The 19865-nt window shown below is 42.8% G+C and overlaps 1 protein-coding gene across 1 annotated transcript in view; it reads left to right on the top strand.

The window, feature by feature from the left end:
* The first annotated feature begins 531 nt into the window (after window positions 1–531).
* Window positions 532–19865, top strand: part of pkdcca (protein kinase domain containing, cytoplasmic a) — a 34906-nt gene continuing 15572 nt past the window's right edge. Inside the window, exons 1-3 of the mRNA XM_045700756.2 lie at window positions 532–1585; window positions 15493–15615; window positions 19387–19661. Of these exons, the coding sequence (XP_045556712.1) occupies window positions 785–1585; window positions 15493–15615; window positions 19387–19661 (1199 nt within the window). The 5' untranslated portion in view covers window positions 532–784. The remainder of the gene's footprint in view (window positions 1586–15492; window positions 15616–19386; window positions 19662–19865) is intronic.

The following is a 19865-nucleotide window of genomic DNA, read 5'->3' as shown; positions in this document are numbered from 1 at the left end:
TAGGCTACATAATGTTACTATGCGCAAAGGTAATAATTAATAATCCGGATGACAACAAATTGGCATATTAAGGCGTATAGGCCTATTAGAAAGGCTTTGCAAACGTTCAATTAAGGCTATATTTAAAACACATATAAGCCTGGCCATTAACAAAATTGAAATAAAACAACATTAGATAGTAGATATTATAATTCATGTCCATCAACTCATGTGCTTTCATCACTAACGTCAGTGGGCAGATTTTGCGCGTGCCATAAGGTCTACTCAAAACGGCAGTTCTAAGAAACCTCAAACACTGTTCCACAGCTGCTGGTTTGCTGGAATTGTCTGGATTTTTACATTGCACCATGGGTAGTGTGGTTTTAAGATTTTCTATGTTCAACGTACCCTAAGGGGAAATGGACTTCCTGAAAACTACAGTGCTCACAGATGCATGACCTACGTATGCTGTCAATCACAGTGGCGTCACGGCTGTTTAGTCGCTCAAGGGGCTTCTAGTAGGCTAGAGGACCCCTGCCTGATGCGCTCATAGGCTACAGAAGTGGTGGGCTTTGCAGTGTGTGAAGGCAAGTGTCACCATGGTCAACCTTATATGGGGAGGATCTTAAACCTGCGTGGCTGCATAAATCATATAATTCAAGATGAAGACGTGATCATAGCGCATTCGGCATCGGAATCCCATTAAGTTCTGTCGCGCACGATAGAACCTTGAACGCCGGGCACCGCTGCAGAGGTGGTAGACACATAGGCGGGGGCTGGAGCTGAAGACGGACAAATATATTTTATGCTATTAATACAACTGATCACAATGAAGCGAAGAAAGATTGTGGTTGCAGCAGGCTTCTGCCTCTCTTTCTTCCTCGGTACGCTGATGAATTTGCTGTACATACCAGGGTTCGAGCACCATCAGAACCACGACAATAGAGTACATCGGTACTACCACAAAAAACAGCAGCGGGTTACAGGCGATTCACAGCTTCACGTCGGCGAGTCGGACACTAAAGCTGTGGCCGAGTCCAATAGTAAAAACGCTGCGGGAAGCAGGCATCACCAGGACTTATTACTGCAGATACGAGAGAGATTCGATGAGGTTGTGCGGTACCGTCGGCGCCAAGGACATGGGTCTGGGACCGGGGACCCTGTCCGCCCGCTGGAGAGAAGGAGGCTCATGGATTCAGAGCCAGGGGACAATTGGGACCCTATCAAAGTCATTGAGCGAACCGATAACCAACAGAAGCATTTTCAAAATCGGCTTTCACCTTCCTCATACATGCAGACAAAATCACGGAAAGATTTAACTCTGAATTCGAGGAGCATTAACAGTACACCGATGCTTGACTGCAGCAGCATAGACAACGTGACCAATATTCAGTACCTCGGCTCAGGCTACACAAAGGCTGTCTACAAGGCGGCTCTCAACAACAGCTTGTCGGTGGCTCTGAAATCGGTGGATTTCGGGGGACACGATATGGAAAATTGCGTAAAGAAATATGGTTCACCTGGAGACTGCTACAGACTGGCGTCCTTCAAAATAGTGAAAGAAATGACGCTAATGGAAAGGCTACAGCACCCCAACATTCTAAAGGTAATATATATCTAGGCTAGCTAACAAATTGATGATGAATGATTTCAATTTTTGTATATTCTAAATCTGTGTTTTAACCTATTTCTGTAAATTATCAGCACAATTACTTATTTAGCTATAGGCCTATTCCACACACATTTAAGACGCAACCTATATGTTTTATGTTGCCTACAGACCAAAAACGACAGGATATTTATCTGAAATCCATTAATTTAATTATAACGTCATTACAACTGTGGCCTTATAAATCATTTCAGTTTGACTTCAAATTTAACTTAATTTGCGCTTGTTATACATATCGAAGTTACGGTTAATAGCCATTTTGTCTTATACCAACAGCCAAACCATGAATCATTCTTTCCCTAATGACTGAATAACCATAGGTGTGAAACTCTACTCTCAGCGTTTCAAAAGTGACACATGGGTTGAACACTTGGAACACTGGTGTGTATTCCATTTCCATGAGATTCCTTGAGAAATCAATTCATGTGGCGTGCAGTGAAAACAAAATAGTCAGCATGAAATAAGTGCATGATTGGCATGGTTTAATAGTGCTATTTGGATGCTGTGTTGTGCGTTCTGTGGCTAAACAGTTGAATGAGCGCCATCGCTCCATTGTTACCCCTGTTGATTAAATCCGATCAGCAGATTGCTGGCTCTGCATGGCGCACCAGCCGGTGAGATGCCCGAGGCTTTGTCGCGTTCTACCTCGTATTTTTTTGCATTTAGACACGTTCTGTAAACAAGAAAGAAGGCCCTTTAATGCAATTATATAAAAGCTAATCTTTCTACACCTGGGCACGTTTTTGTTCGTGTATTTTCAAGAAGCGCCTGGTAACGTTTTACGGCATATTCTAAATAAATGCGTAAAGGACGATTTTACAATTCAGACCGAGATAAGTCGGCCAAATGACCTTATCAATATCCACACGAATAATTTATATTTCATCTAAGCCTGCAATACAGGTCTACAAATCGTTATGCCTGTACAAGTATCCCTATAACATAATTTGCAAGCCTTTATACTCGCGAATGTCCAAATTTACAATAGCCTATAGAGCATATATTTGAAAAATGTTCTTCTAATGTTTCACATGTTTTGCTAATACTTGAGAAAAATATATGGCCTTGAAGTACTGGTTATAGTGGCATTTCTAGGCAACAGTATAAGCCTAAATTAGTGCTTGTAATATGCACCGCATGAGGCCCAATTAAAATATCCAAACGATGTTGTTGAGGGAACTTCATGCCTTCACTGCAACCTTTGTAGAATGGATAGATAAGTAGCCACCAAACAAGTGAAAAACGTGCCTTTATGTTCTGAAATAAAGTTTAGGATAGTTATTATAACTTAATAAATATGGGGTAATTTAAGGTAAGAAATAGTGTTGCACTTTAACCAAGTAAAAAGTGGTATGTTTTCAAGATAGGCCTATACTGTTTTTAGGACGGTACAAAGGAACCAAGACAGCCGCCAAATAGTCTATACAGAACATTTATTAAAATGCAATAAATGTTTTTTTTTTTTTTTTTTAATTTCACCTTTATTTAACCAGGTAGGCCAGTTGAGAACTAGTTCTCATTTACAACTGCGACCTGGCCAAGATAAAGCAAAGCAGTGCGACAATAACAACAACACAGAGTTACAAAAGGGATAGACAAACGTACAGTCAATAACACAATAGAAAAATCTATGTACAGTGTGTGCAAATGTAATCAATTATACTCCCTAAAATCATTTTCTGGACAATATTATACGTCTGTGACCTTTTGATCAGAATTTCTACGCATCAGTATTTGGTTAGCACATTCGAATGGGAAGTTATCTGTTTAAACATTGAGAAAACGAAACGTGTCACACTTACTTTGAATAAATTCTATCAGCCTTTACATTTTTTTGTGCATGGTGAATGGAGAACAATTTTAAGATAATAATGTATGATAACCGAGGATATAACAGAATATCTGGCAATAATCAAGTTATTTACCCTTTTAAAGCTTTTCATGTAGCTTACATTCTTATCAAGATTTAAATTGCATACAATAAAGAAATATCACCGTCTTATGTGTAGTATTGCAAACGACATCTAATTGTCAAACAATGTTAAACCTACATTAATATTGAATTAAATTACCAAATGAAAACATAAAACCAAGATGATAATGTACATAAAATGTAGACTTTAGTAAGGCTTATGTCATTGAAAAAAATACATATTTTAACTTGGGCTCCCGAGTGGCACAGCGGTTTAAGGCCCTGCATCTCAGTGCTAGGGGCATCACTACAGACACCCTGGTTCGAATCCAGGCTATATCACAACTAGCTGTGATTGGGAGTCCCATAGGGCGGTGCACAATCGACCCAGCATCATCTGGGTTTGGCCGGTGTAGGCCATCATTGTAAATAAGAATTTGTTCTTAACTGACTTGCCTACAAAACACATGAAATATTTGGGATATTTCAAAATATTAACTATATCAAAACTCTCATCAAAACTTGATGACCACTGAAGTTATAACTTAACTATAACCAGAGATAATTTTTTGACAACAGCATTAAAAAGAGCACTACTTTTACTTGGGCTGTTTTTCTTCTACGTTATTACACATCCCAGTGTCTTCTACTTTTACATGGGCTGTTTTTCTTCTACGTTATTACACATCCCAGTGTCTTCTACTTTTACATGGGCTGTTTTTCTTCTACGTTATTACACATCCCAGTGTCTTCTACTTTTACTTGGGCTGTTTTTCTTCTACGTTATTACACATCCCAGTGTCTTCTACTTTTACATGGGCTGTTTTTCTTCTACGTTATTACACATCCCAGTGTCTTCTACTTTTACATGGGCTGTTTTTCTTCTACGTTATTACACATCCCCGTGTCTTCTACTTTTACATGGGCTGTTTTTCTTCTACGTTATTACACATCCCAGTGTCTTCTACTTTTACATGGGCTGTTTTTCTTCTACGTTATTACACATCCCCTTGTCTTCTACTTTTACATGGGCTGTTTTTCTTCTACGTTATTACACATCCCAGTGTCTTCTACTTTTACATGGGCTGTTTTTCTTCTACGTTATTACACATCCCCGTGTCTTCTACTTTTACATGGGCTGTTTTTCTTCTACGTTATTACACATCCCCGTGTCTTCTACTTTTACATGGGCTGTTTTTCTTCTACGTTATTACACATCCCCGTGTCTTCTACTTTTACTTGGTTTGTTCATTGATGGGAAGTTATTTTCTTTATATAAGTTCCATTGTGGAGTCAAGGGGGAGCAGAGCCAATAGCAGCGGCCCATCTCTCATCGCTGTCGTACTAGTCCATGTTGTGATAGTGTACTTTCTAGGTATATGTTTACATTGATATTGACTGTGATACTGGAGTCTTGGTTTGTGTGGGAGTGGACTCGGTCAGGGTCAGAGGTGACACATATTCCCTGTGTCCACTCAGACTTTTCTGTCCATCATGCCATCACACACACACACACACACACACACACACACACACACACACACACACACACACACACACACACACACACACACACACACACACACACACACACACACACACACACACACACACACACACACACACACACACACATAGTTCTACACACACATGTACACGCTAGCATTGTGTGACTAGAAAGTGGACTTTGGCTTTATCCTACTCTCTCATCGTTGTCATAAGCAAATAATAGCAATATTATTTATTTCAGGATAAACATCCAAAAAAATAACAAAATTCATTTTCTGGCATGGAAGATATATTGAAGGTTTACTGGAATTGCTTTAGAACATGTTAACATAAACTGAAAAGGGTTTGAGATGTCTCTCTCTAATCACAGGGAAACTATTATTAATTGTTCATCCCTCTATGAACATGAGGAATATGCAAGGAATTTAAAACAGCACACTGGCCTTAAGGCTAATCCAGGCACTTTTTTTGTGCACCAGGAAAAAAATGCCTGAATGACTTCTGGTAAATTCTATTGACATGCTCCACTACCTGTAGAAATGAACAATATATTAACTTTAAAACTGAATTACAGCGGCATGTCACTTTGAAAAAAGGAATGTTTATTTTAGCCGACCTAGGTCCACATTAACTTGACTTACTAGAATCGCAACTTGAAATCTGTCTGTATAACAAAAAAATTTAACCGTTATTTAGCGTGTTTTAATGTCACAAAGAGCAATTCATGTCCAGCTCCGCCGATCCAATACATCCTGTTAGAGTGATGAAGTCTGGCTCCGTCTGAGCAAAACAGTGTCCAACACACTGTCTGGTTAGTGTCTGCCTCTGTCCAGTCCCTCGCTATGAGAGGAGAGACAGAGGCCCATGCTTTCTCTCACTAGAGAGAGTGGGATCTTATTGGACTCACACCCCTTAAACTACCACAGATGGGATCAGAGGTAGAAACCAAAGCAGTTCATCTCTGTTCTCCTAACTCAGCACACTTGTGGTGTCAATAGCCATGTTGACTGATACTGCTTGTCCAGGGTAGATGGGGGACTCTCCTTGGGAGAGGAGAGGAGGGGTAGGTGACTGACTGGGCGGTGAAGTTGGAGGTGGATTGTGGACACGTCTTTTCACACCAGCACGCACGGCAGGCGCGGACCGCCTTTCTCTCCCCTCGTCCATGTTAGAGCGAGTGTGAACAAGATGAATTTGAGCTGATCAGAGAGTAAGATAACGAGAGGGGCTGCCGGCCTGGCTGCCTGAGTGTGTGTAGGGTGAGGGAGGGAAGGAGGGGAGGAGGAGAGGGAGGTGGAAGGGTAAGGGTTATCCTTCCGAGAAATTGTGTGTGTGTGTGTGTGTGTGTGTGTGTGTGTGTGTGTGTGTGTGTGTGTGTGTGTGTGTGTGTGTGTGTGTGTGTGTGTGTGTGTGTGTGTGTGTGTGTGTGTGTGTCAGCGTACGCACACTTGCATGTGTGTATGGTGGATACAGATGATCTGAGAGTGGTGGGACCTCTGGGCTGCTGCAGGGGTCTGGGCCTGTTTCTGGCCATGTAGTTGGATTATATTTACACGAGCGTGTCATTCTGTCAACCTCTCCCTCTCTCCCCCAGGGCCTGCTCTGTAGATCTCCTCCATTAGTTGGGGAATCAGTAACCAGGTTGTGTTAATGTGAAAGCTGGGTGTCCCGGGCCACAGAGGCCCTGGGGTCAGTTTGAGGATAAGGGGGGTGGGGGGAGTGCAGAGGGGGCGTGAGCTGGAGACAGAGTTGCAATTAAGCCAGGGTTAACACTTTAACCTCCGACTTCCACGGGAAGGAAGCTGAGGGGGAAATGGAACGCCACACAAATGTGGTCCAAGGCCTCCTCTGCCTGCAATACCTCGCTCAGCCCTCAGTCCTGTTTCTGATCTACCCCTGCTGTGGGTTTGGGTCTGTTGGGGCTCAACAGCCCTGCAGCCCCCGCACTCTGCAGGTAGACCCCAAGACCCCTAGACCCTCACCACATAAACACAAGCCATTTCTGCTTCTCTTCCTGTTCTGAAACTTTCAAAGAATATGCAATACATACATGTCATCAATTCAAAAGTAATAGTTGAAGTAAAGGAAAGATAAGACACGTTTAGAAGTGCTCACAGAATATCTATGGATATCTCCCCAGTCTTAAAACAGACACATGAAAAATGATTTGATCAGATGACGATCAATTTGTGCGGAACACTATTTGATAGGGCCAGCGAGTCTCCCACATCATTTGCATTAGTTAAAGCTCTGTAACTTCTTCCCTTTATTTGACCCTGAGAACATCTTCAGCTCCTGTTTACTGGTAATCTGAAGTTCAGGCATTGATTTGTGGCTAGAGAACCCATTAGATGTGTTTAACAAGGACATGAGAAAATGAAGATAACACCAGAGTATTGGAGTAAATTCAACATCTGCACCGAGCTAAAGGCTAGAGCTGCGGCTTTCAAGGAGCTGGACACTAATCTGGACGCTTATAAGAAATCCCTCTATGCCCTCAGACAAACCATCAAACAGGCAAAGCGTCAATACAGGACTAAGATTCAATCCTACTACACTGGCTCTGACACTCGTCGGATATGGCAGGGCTTGCAAACTATTACAGACCACAAAGGGAAACCCAGCCACGAGCTGCCCAGTGACGCAAGCCTACCAGATGGGCTAAATGCCTTTTGTGCTCGCTTCGAGGCAAGCAACACTGAAGCATGCATTAGAGCACCAGCTGTTCTGGACGACTGTGTGATCACGCTCTCCATAGCCGATGTAAGCAAGACCTTTAAACAGGTCAACATTCACAAGGCCAGACGGATTACCAGGATGTGTACTCAGAACATGCGTGGACCAACTGGCAAGTGTCTTCACTGACATTTTCAACCTCTCCCTGACCGAGTCTGTAATACCTACATGCTTCAAGCAGACCCCCATAGTACCTGTGCCCAAGGAAGTGAAGGTAACCTGCCTAAATTATTACCGCCCCGTAGCACTCACGTCGGTAGCCATGAAGTACTTTGAAAGGCTTTGAAATCCATCATCCCGGAAACCCTGGACTCACTCCAATTCGCATACTGCCTCAACAGATCCACAAATGACGCAATTCCAATCACACTCCACATTGCCCTTTCCCACCTGGACAAAAATAACACCTATGTGAGACTGCTGTTTATTGGCTACAGCTCAGCGTTCAACATCATAGTCCCCTCCTGTACTCCTTGTTCACCCACGACTGCGTGGCCAAGCACAACTCCAACACCATCATCAGTTGTATAAAGTACTTAAGTCAAAATACTTTAAAGCACTACTTAAGTAGTTTTTTGTGGTATCTGTACTTTAGTATTTATATTTCTGACAACTTTTACTTTTACTTCACTACATTCCTAAAGAAAATTATGTACTTTTAACTCCATACATGACACCCAAAAGTACTCGTTACATTTGGAATGCTTAGCAGGACAGGAAAATTGTCTAATTCACACACTTATCAAGAGAACGTCCTTGGTCATCCTTACTGCCTCTGATCTGGCGGACTCACTAAACACATTCTTCGTTTGTAAATGATGTCTGAGTGTTGGAGTATTCCCCTGGCTATACGTAAATAAAAAATAAAATGGCGCTGTCTAGTTTGCTTAATATAAGGAATTGTAAATAATTTATACTTGTACTTTTACTTTTGATACTTAACTATTGTAACAAGGGTCGTATAAAGGGGACCAAGGCACGGTGTGTAGAGTGCTCATAATTGTCTTTAATAATGACACTAAACAGAAAACAACAAAAACGACAGCCAACAGTTCCGTCAGGTAATACCTACAAAACGGAAAACAACTACCCACACCAACACACGAAAAACAGGCTGCCTAAGTATGGCTTCCAATCAGAGACAACAATAGACAGCTGCCTCTGATTGGAAACCATACCTGGCCAAAACATAGAAAACGAAAACATAGAATGCCCACCCACCTATCACACCCTGACCTAACTAAACAGAGAAAACACAGCTCTCCTAGGTCAAAGCGTGACAACTATATTTAAAACCAAATACTCTTAGACTTTTACTGAAGTAGTATTTTACTGGCTGACTTTCACCTTTACTTGAGTCATTTTCTATTAAAGTATCTTTACTTTTACTCAAGTATGACAATTGAGTACTTTTTCCACCACTGACCATCATTAAGTTTACTGACGACACACCAGTTGTAGGCCTGATCACCGACAATGATGAGACAGCCTATAGGGAGGAGGTCAGAGACCTGGCAGTGTGGTGCCAGGACAACTACCTCTCCCTCAACGTGAGCAAGACAAAGGAGATTATCGTGGACTACAGGAAAAGGAGGGCCGAACAGGCCCCCATTCACATCGACGGGGCTGTAGTGGAGCGGGTCGAGAGTTTTATGTTCCTTGATGTCCACATCACTAACAACACATCATGGTCCAAACACACCAAGACAGTTGCGAAGATGGCACGACAACACCTTTTCCCCCTCAGGGGACTGAAAAGATTTGTCACGGGTCCCCAGATCCTCAAAAAGTCTACAGCTGCACCATCGAGAAGATCCTTCCCAGTTGCATCACCACCTGGTATGGAATGCGACCTTAAGGCTCTTCAGAGGGTAGTGCGTATGGCCCAGTAAATCACTGTGGCCAAGGTTCCTGCCATCCAGGACCTCTATACTAGGAGGTGTCAGAGGAAGGCCGAAAAAAATGTCAAAGACTCCAGTCACCCAAGTCACAGAGTGCCCCACCCCCCTTTGTTTTTACACTGCTGCAACTCACTGTTTATTATCTATGCACAGTCACTTTACCCATACCTACATGTACAAATTACCTCTACTAGCCTGTGGCCCCAGACATTGACTCGGTACCGGTACCCCCTGTATATAGCTTCATTATTGTTATTTTATCGTGTTACTTTTATTTTCTTAAAACTGCATTGTTAGTTACGGGCTTGTAACTAAGCATGTCACGGTAAGGTCTACACCTGTTGTATGCGGTGCGTGTGACAAATACGATTTGATTTGTATTGCTCAGGTTTTGAGAATGAGTTGCTTATTGTAGAATCTCGATTTTTTTTCCCCCCCCGATGATGTCCCTCATCCCTGATTCTCTGATGGGCGCTGCTGGGATGGTATATATATGAAAATACGTTACACTGCATTACACACTGAAATGGATAGGCGTTCCCAATCATAAGCCCTGGCCTGCCAAATTGCAATATCTCTGCGCGTGGACTAGGCCTACTGATGTCCTGTTCAGTTTGAGGGAAAGCGCGGAAGATGAGAAGGAGGACCGGATGTAAGCTTGTTACTGTTATCATTTATTTGAATAAAAACTATATGTTTCGTAGCCCATAATGAAGTCTATTTATTAGAATTGTTGAACTCACAATAAGCCATAGTCAAGTCATTTACATAACTTACATTACTATGAAGCGGCAGCCGCGGGAATAGACAGCGCATGGGTGCTGAAGTAGTAGGCTAATTCGAGAAGGCCTAATTCATTTAAACAGTCTTCATCTTAATTTGACTTTAGGCTTCTAACAACAAGAGGGCTTTATTTTTTTGCCTATTTCTTCCTATTCAAGAAGTAAGAGGTGGGCCTACTTTTTTGACAGATGAAATTATAGTCTACTATCCATAGATTTTGTCAGACAATTGCTTCAGTCACCATGCACTCCTTGAATATCTCAGTGTCACCGAAGAGCTCGGTCTGCTAAGTTAAAACGAGGGCTTGAATTGAGGGGGTATGTGAGGGCATTGTGGCTCTTGTTAAAGAAAATGGCTAAAAGCATAGGCCTACCCCTTCTTAGCTTAAGCTTTTAATGGACCTGATCATATACAGCGATCTAAAACAACGCGTTTGTCCGCAATGCTTTACACTAGAAACAAGCTATAAAATGTTGGGGGAATATCTTTTGGGATGTCTTTGGTTTGTCTCTATGACATTCAGAGGCTGCACTACAACCTTCTATAGCCGAGGAGACAAAAATGTCACTTTGCTTTGGAAGTCATGTGTTATTCTGTCACTATCAATTGACGTTCGACATTTCACCAGGCTATTAAACAACACACTAACTCTAAATCAGTCAGGAGCAAGCCAGGTAGCTTAAGAAGGAATGAACATTTTATTATTTAGACTATATTGTTATTATTTCAAGGCTATAGCCTGCAATTTAGGAAATCGATTGTGACGCATTTGTGACATGATACAGGCCGACAGGAGCGCTCAGTATTTCAACAACAAATCAACAACCGCACTTCAACAACATGCCTATAAATGTCGCATTTAGGCTGCCTAAAATGTCATTGAAAAGGTAATTACTTCGAATTACATAATAATGAAACGAAAAAAATGCCTTATTAGGCTGTACAGTCATTCTACAGTGCCTTTGAAATCACTTTTAGAAACAAGAGTTTGGTCAGTCATTGGTTTGAGGATCATGCAGTGAGCTATGCATGCCTAGTTTGTTCATTTACCATAGCAGCTGCTCTTGTATTCCCAGGCCCTAATCACAGTCAACACAGTGATAGTTTCCCAAATGCATATCCTGATCATATGCGGCAGCTGTAGTAAACAACCACTGACGATCAGATATACTTCAGTTGTAAACGCTTCTGTTGCGCAACATTTTTACAGCTTGCAGACGACTTCAACACTGTTCCAAACTTAGACTATCCTCTCTTTTTTTTTTAAACAATAGCCTGTACAGAAATCAAAACGTCTCCAGTGCTGCAGCATGCACTCATTTGTTGTCATGCTCTGTCGTGGTATAAAAAAAGGTTATGCTTGTCTCCAATCATGTAAAATGACCTAAAATGGAATGAAATGTGTTTATATAAATAAGGACATTTTTTCTCTGACCGCAAATAAGTTGATAGATTTTAATGGATATCTTTTCACCCCTACTCTTGTCCGCGGTGGTCTGCGAATCCACAACCTTCTGGCTACTTTGCCATGAAATGCTTACAAAACGAAGAACAGTTTCTAAGACTGCATATCTGTCCTAGGAGTGAAGGTAAATGGTAGGCATGTTCTCTGCTATCCACGTTATGTTTTTTTGTTTTTTTAAGCGTTCAGGGATGGTCGGATAAAAATATATTTCACTGAAGGGTGGGCCATCCATTTTCATTTGAGGCCCGATTTTCTCCGGGTATCCCTCATTATAAATAACGCACAGTCCAGTCCCTAAGTTAGCAGCCATACGTCTTTGCTGCCTGAACGCTTTCTCCCAAACTCTGTGTTTTCAACCCTATGAAGTCATGCAAATTATATAAGGGGAAAAATGTAATAAACGGAGTCTAATCATCAAAACTCAAAACTTTTAAACCCCTTTATTTACCCAAACGTATGGTTTTTACAATTTCACCCTCCTTTATTTAATGCATTATAAGTCTCAAATCCATTTAATGTACTAGGATCAATTCAGATGGAAAATAAAAATGACATTAGAGGTTTTTCTGCCAGTGGCACTTGGCCCAAGTCTCTGATTAAAACAAGGCGTAAGAAATTCAACCATTAACGTCATGCGATACACACACAACACACACGCAACACACACACACAGGCTTACACACAGGCTTACACACAGGCTTACACACACACACACACACACACACACACACACACACACACACACACACACACACACACACACACACACACACACACACACACACACACACACAGGAGCGCTAAGTTAAACCCGTATACTCTACATGAATACGCTTCACACATAGATTCGATGAATTCCACATGATAATAATCAAAAGTATGTTCCTTATTACATGATTTGTGAGTGAAATTAAAATCTCAACTTTTTTATTGGGCTTACTACCTGACCTGGGCTTATAGTAAGTCCCCACCAGCCCATAGCAGAGATCCAGAGAGAATCCTATTCGTATGATAGAGGTACTCTTGTTTGCCTGACACTCAGTCCTGCAGTGACCCTGTCCAACAGAATAGCAGCAGTGTGCTCTGGGCTCTGGCAGATGCTGGGGATTTCATCTCTGGACAAACATGTCCGCCCCGGGGCCGGTTTGATCAGGGACCAGGAGGCCCTCGTTAAAGAAAGTGTGGTGAATGGGGTAACAGCCAGCTCGGCTTGCCCTGCCAGCCCCCGCGTTTATTTACACATTAATAATGTCCCACACAGAAATGCTTTTGTGGAGCGCTGATGTGTTGGCATATTATGACTCGTATAGCATATGTTCTCGACTATTTCATCTGCTTCTCAAGCGGGGCAACTGTTCCAGCAGCAGCACCCCCTCTTGGCTGCTTGAAACGTCTCACTTTGACCACTACCCAGTCCCACCTTAAGCAGAACCTGCATGGATTCCTTCTCTTTGTCCATCTTCATCTCTCACTTCTCTATAATATCTCTATACGACTGTCTCAGTTGAAATGTTCATTCCCACTACCCTACATTCGGTTTAGTAAGAACAGAGAGACCTTCCTTCCTTCAACTTACTTCCTGTGTGTACAGCCAATTGGCCAGTGGGGTTAAAACCCAGTGTATGGCCTGTGTGAGTGTATCTGGTCCCTGGGCTGGTGTGTGTTTGTGGCCCTGGCCCTTGGTCCCCTCTCTGTTCCTGGTGAGGCCATGCCGAGCCGTGCCATCCCGACTCACTCCTGCCTGTGGCCAGGAAAGGGGATGACTGCCAGGGGATTGGCGTACTAGGCTTTGTTCCTAACGTACCTGCCTTTTGATACTTACCTCACCTCACAGTTTCTCAGCCTTTTCACTGTAAGCCACACTCTGTCATGCTCCATATACACCCATCCAACAATGTACATAGATAAACCTCTTCTTCCAGAAAAAAACGAGACATATCAAAACCTGAACTCACAATAGAACAGTAAAAAAAACAACAACACTTCCCTCAAATATTTCAGTGATGCCTTTCTCAGTAGAAAGACGCTAGCAAACTACCGAGGCGAGTGACCTCTGAACTCCAGTCAGACAAAATGGCACCACATTCAGAGTCAACACAAACACTGCCCCAGCGTGCGTGCAGCTGCTATCTCACTCAGGGCATGCTGAGCTGCCGATGAGTCTAGTCGGCCACGGAGGAGCAACACTGCCCAGATGCAGTCATGTTGGCATAAGAATGCCTCTGCTGCACGATACCAACAACTTCAGCACTGGCTGCAGATGTGGTGCGCACACACACAATCTGGGAAGGGAGTTGCACAACTGAATGCATTTAACCCAACCCCTCTCTGAATCAGAGGGAGATGGCGTGCGGCGATAATAGTCATTAATGCGAATTTAATCTCAGATAGCAAATCTTTGCTGCAAAAATGCACTTTGTATTCATGTACTCAACAAAACACTATTTATAGAGAGAAATAAAGAGACCGCAAAACTAGAAAACTCAACCCCATTCAACTAAACTCAATTCGAACACGCATTCTCACTGCACAAGGAAAATATTGAATCGGACTTATCCTGGAGGCCTGAATAAAGCTCCAGAAGTGTACACTTACATTACATTACATTTTCGTAATTTAGCAGACGCTCTTATCCAGAGCGACTCACCTTAAGATAGCCAGGATGAGACAACCACATATTTACATTTTACATATTTACATATCACAGTCATAGTGTACATTTTCCCTTAATAAAGTCATTATCAGGAAAGTTAGTGCTGGTAGGAAAAGACAAGTGCGAGTGCAAAGAAGGCATGGGTGAAGTCTTCTCCACGTATTTCTCGTGCAGCACCCATGAGTGGGGTGAGGTGGCACTCTGCCAGCCTTGCCCACAGGCCCTTCCTTTCCTCCCACAGGGTTGACACCCACTGGGCACCTCACATTTCCTATCACACACCACTGCTATAAATGTCTATGCATCGCTCTTCACATTGCCCTTCACAGATGCACCGAAACCGCCAACAAACATTAGTCAGACTCCAAGTGTATGAACCCTTTACTTTACACTTCGACACGCTACATTCTCACATCATTCACTTGTGAAGCATTTTATTAACCAAAACAACAACACGCAATGCCACCTTCTCTGTTTTGCATAGTCAACGTTTTCCCTTGATTTGGTTTGGTGGTGTGCTTGACGGCGAGGTCGGTTGCTTAGCTTTTAGATTGAATTTCATGCCCTCTAATTTCAAACTACTTCTTCTGGCACAAATCACCTTATGTAAATGTTTCTGCAAGCAAAGGTTCCAGCCAGATTCTCTAGGAGGCTGTCGCCATGGTAATACAGAGTAGAGTAAACAACTGGAATCGACCGAAAGAAACATTCATCAGTGCCAAAGCTATCTCGTGTGTCATTGCCTTTTCGGAATCCGAATGCATGCAATTGACATACAAAAATGTTCATCTTCTGATAGAGATTGTTGGCATTTGACCGCTCAGATTTATACCATGGACAGTATGTATAGATGAATAACCAGTGTATCTCTTTGGCCCCCTCCAGTTGTACGGTTACTGCTACCAGGACAGCAATGACATCCAGGACACAGTGACAGCCATTACAGAGCTCGGTAGTCCTCTGGAGATGATCCAACTACTGCAGACCTCCTGGGAGGAACGCTTCAGGGTGAGTGTTACAATGCGCGCACACGCACGTGCACACACGCACACGCACACACACACACTTCACTTAAACACAGACCCTCACTTAAAGCACTACCAGTATTTCATCTAATGCACCATTAACATTAACACTTCTCTTGTGAGCTTCTTGTGCTTCTCTGTCTCTCACTGAACAGAGTGCAAAATGTTTGAGTCAGCAGAGTAGGCTGAATGCTGGTTGGGGTTACTGAGGGACTGAGGGTGGATCACATGCATGAGTCGATACTAAGGCCTTACTGAGCCTCCTGTGACTCAAACCCATTACAGGCTGTCTGAGTGCAGAGCGAATTGGCTGTAGCATTGGCTGGCTTGACTTGGTTTATAGGGACACTACTGGTATAGCAGATGGTATTTCCAGAGCCTGCCCAGTTTCCTGCCTCCCTAGCTTAGCAGCATGGGCCTGTGTGCCACTGGGCCGCTGGGGCTGCTCGGCCTGGTCTGCCGATCACTATCGCTACAGCGCCACACTCTAATTATTCCCTATTGCTTCCTGTGGCCTGGGAGTGTCCACCCGCCTGCTGCACAGAGGATGGAAGAGCTCCAGTGCATGAAATCACCAGCAAGTGCTCTCTGCCTCTATTCCTTCCCTCGCTGGCAACACCGGAGGAGATTTCCTGAGACAGGCAGCTCTTCTACTGAGAGACTTCCTTCAACGGAAAAGTGTAGTGATGAATACGGGGCGGGAAAGTTCAGTTGAGATTGTTTGTCAAATTCCAAATCGTATAGCTGTAGGCACTTATGGATCTGAAAGGAATGGATAGATATACAAAACATAGAATGGATAGATATGCAGATAGATATGCAAAATGTGTTATTAGCTTTACCTTGCCCTCTGAAAGACATCGGGCTTCCTTAAGTGTCTTGGGCTTCCATATCATTTACATCTACCCAGTCCTTTCAGATTTGAATAAGTGCCTGGGGGGTAGGGACTAGGGTGTAGGGGCTAGGGGTGGATTGGGAACTGGGCATGGGGGAGTTAGTTGTAGAGTTCCCAGTGTAACCATTGACACATGCACGGCTCAACACGTCCTTGGATGTGTCATCACTGTCATTTATAACACTACACACTACGCCCATCTACATGTCATCACACTAGTCTATGACCTCCTAAAGCATTATTTGTTTCATCCCTTAATCAACACTGTATTTGTAGAGGAGAGGCGAACTTTAGCCCTTTCCTGCAGTCAAATGACCTAGTGGCCTCATGGTTGGAATGTTATTTATCTTTTTCATCATTTCCTAATTAACAAACATATATATTTTTTAAATGCCCAAAATCCAGTGTTTCTATGTCAACGGTTTTGTTATAGTTCAGTCTTCTGTGATGTATATAAAGTGTAATATTGGGATGCAAACATTTTTTTCTCATACATTTCAACTCTATATCTGACATGATACAGGTGTCTTCTTTTTATGCCCATAACCATGTGTGTGAGGTGTATACTTTTGTTTCAAAGCAGATTTGTTTAAGACTACCAAGAAACACTCTGTGTGACAATGATTTAGCCCACTGCAGTAAAAGGTTAACCAAAGTCAGAGCTGTCTCCCTCTCAGAGCTCCATAGTGCAGTTAGACACATCAAATACATCAGCCTTCTGGTAAATACATCGAGGTAACTTTCCACTGATTTCTTGGGCCTTGAATGATAGCCAGAAATGTTTCTAAGCCACTGAAGTAAAAGTGAAATAAATTCCCCCTTTTAAACAGCGACCATGAAATACCTGCTTTTTAAGACTCCTTCCTCGTGCTTGTTCCTTTTTGTAAGTAGGATAGCAACAGCATTCAAATAACTTTCATTTGCACATAAAAATGTTGCTTTTCTCTAAATGGCTCTGTTAATGTCTTTGCGGTTCACTCACTGGATGTGAGGAGGCTCAGTTGGAAAAAGCTTTGACTACCTTTGAGAGAAACTATGCATTTAAAAAATGTTTTTTTTTTGTCTGTGTAACTCGATTTTACCGTAATGCAATATCAGAGCATGAGGTTAGAAAAATGTAATGAGATGATCATTTAAATATTTTTACTTAAAGGTACAATATGCGGAAATGGCTCCGTCATTTCCTGGTTGCAAAAATTTAAATAGTTCGCCCCATTTCAATTTATGTGACAAAACAAGCAATTTATAGTGTAGAGAATCATTGTACCATCTCAACCGCTGTGAAATATATTTTCAATAACCCAAAATATTGTATTTTCAGCTGTTTGAAGCTGGTGTACAAAACAGAAAGTTAAAGACGCATAGAAATGGAATGGGAAGCGTAGAAATAGCACATATAGAACAGATCTACCTGTTCTTAGACTTGCTTTCAATGAGAAATACAGATTTGTAACTGACATTTCAGCTTTAATATAATAATAATATTTGACTGGAGTATCACCACATACTGTCTATGGATCTTGATGTGTGTGTTTGTGGAGGCATCAGTGTGTTCTGTTTTTGGTTGCTCCTTTGTTTCCCCACAACATAACTATCATGTATCTTTCCCTCTTCTCACCCAAGATCCTTCCCTTGAAATGTGGAGTGCAAAATGAAAAAAAAAAAGAAGCTTTTTTGCAATTCACATGAGACATTAATAGACTCTAGGGAGGCCCGCTGTAAACCCACTGAATTTCAAATGCTCCATTTACCGTAAGTCTGTAGCCATTTCCTGTGAGCGTTGATGAAGGCTTTGATGGCCTCGGCCTGCGGCCCCTGTCAGTGAGACAGACACACCCATGTCCCCCTTAGCCCCTCCCTCACCAACCACTCCCACCCAGCAGTCTGTCAACCTTCAGGTCAGGCTCATTTACATGTATGAATATTATGAACTAATGGCTGAATTCAATCAAACCTGTATTTGTAGAATTTAAAATACACAGTAGTACTTTTCACCATGGTCAAACAAAATTAGTTTTGGGTACTAAAAAAACCTATGACTATCAATCAAATCAATCATTTAAAAAAAGAAGATTGCAGTCTACGAGAAGTTTGTAAGCAAAGACACTGCAACAATCCTATGACTAGTCTGATTAAATTCCAGCTTTAGCCTCATCATTGTACACAGGGAAGGACCCACATTCAAATGTGGACCATGACCCAGCATTTCAGCATAGTGTGACATAGTATTGCATCCCTCCAGCACTACTCTTCCTTCACTAGGTTAAGAAAGAGACTTATTTCACGCCTCAGTGCTCTGAGTCCGACCTCTCCCACTTACTAATAATCCACAGTACATTAAAAAACGATTTTGTCTCGCCTGAAAATAAATGAGCTGTTCAGCTCATCCTCTTCACCTCTTTTGTCTCTCTCCGTCTCAATCCCCCTCTCTGTGTGGTTTATAGTATCTCTTCTATAGGTCTCAAGTCCCCCTTTCACATGTCCTCTTGCTACTCTCAGCCCTTACCCTTGCCCCCTGGACACACACAATGACAGAGGGACACACACACACACACACACACACACACACACACACACACACACACACACACACACACACACACACACACACACACACACACACACACACACACACACACACACACACACACACACACACACACACACACACACGGGTCCTCTCAGGGATTTAGAGAATTACCACATAAAGAAAGTGCAGTTGCTTGCATAAACGATGAGTTGAATGGGTTGTAAACGACGTGATGTAAATGTGTGTTAACGTTTGATTTCTCTCTCTCCCCCTCTCTCTTTATCTCTTCTGTCTCTCTCTCCTCTCTCTCTCCTCTCTCTCTGCTGTAGATCTGTCTGAGTCTGGTACGTCTTCTCCACTACCTGGCCCACTCTCCTCTAGGCTCTGTCACCCTGCTGGACTTCAGACCACGCCAGTTTGTCTTGGTGGCGGGCGAGCTCAAAGTCACCGACCTGGACGACGCCAGCACCGAGGAGGCCCCTTGCTCACCCTCCTCCACCTCAGACTGTGTCATGGAGTTTCCCGCCCGCAACTTCACCCTCCCCTGCAGCAGAGGCCGCTGCCTGGGCATCAACGAGAAGCGCAATCTCTACAACGCATATAGGTGAGGAGCAAACGTTTGGCCATTTGACAGAAGAATCAAGACCCCCGCCATTTTAGAGGATCATCCAAGTAGTTCAGCGAAGGCTGGTGGGGAAGGAGTAATCCGAGGATTGGTTGGGTTCATTGCGTTTCAGCCATGACAATGACTGCCTCTTTCGATTTAAGCGGCCACCAGCCTCCTCTGAATTAGTTACGTCGTCGTATG

Source organism: Salmo salar, chromosome 18 (assembly GCF_965601325.2).
Source record: "Salmo salar chromosome 18, fSalSal1, whole genome shotgun sequence".
In the NCBI taxonomy this organism is placed as follows: domain Eukaryota; kingdom Metazoa; phylum Chordata; class Actinopteri; order Salmoniformes; family Salmonidae; genus Salmo; species Salmo salar.
This window is presented reverse-complemented; position numbering and strand designations above follow the sequence as displayed.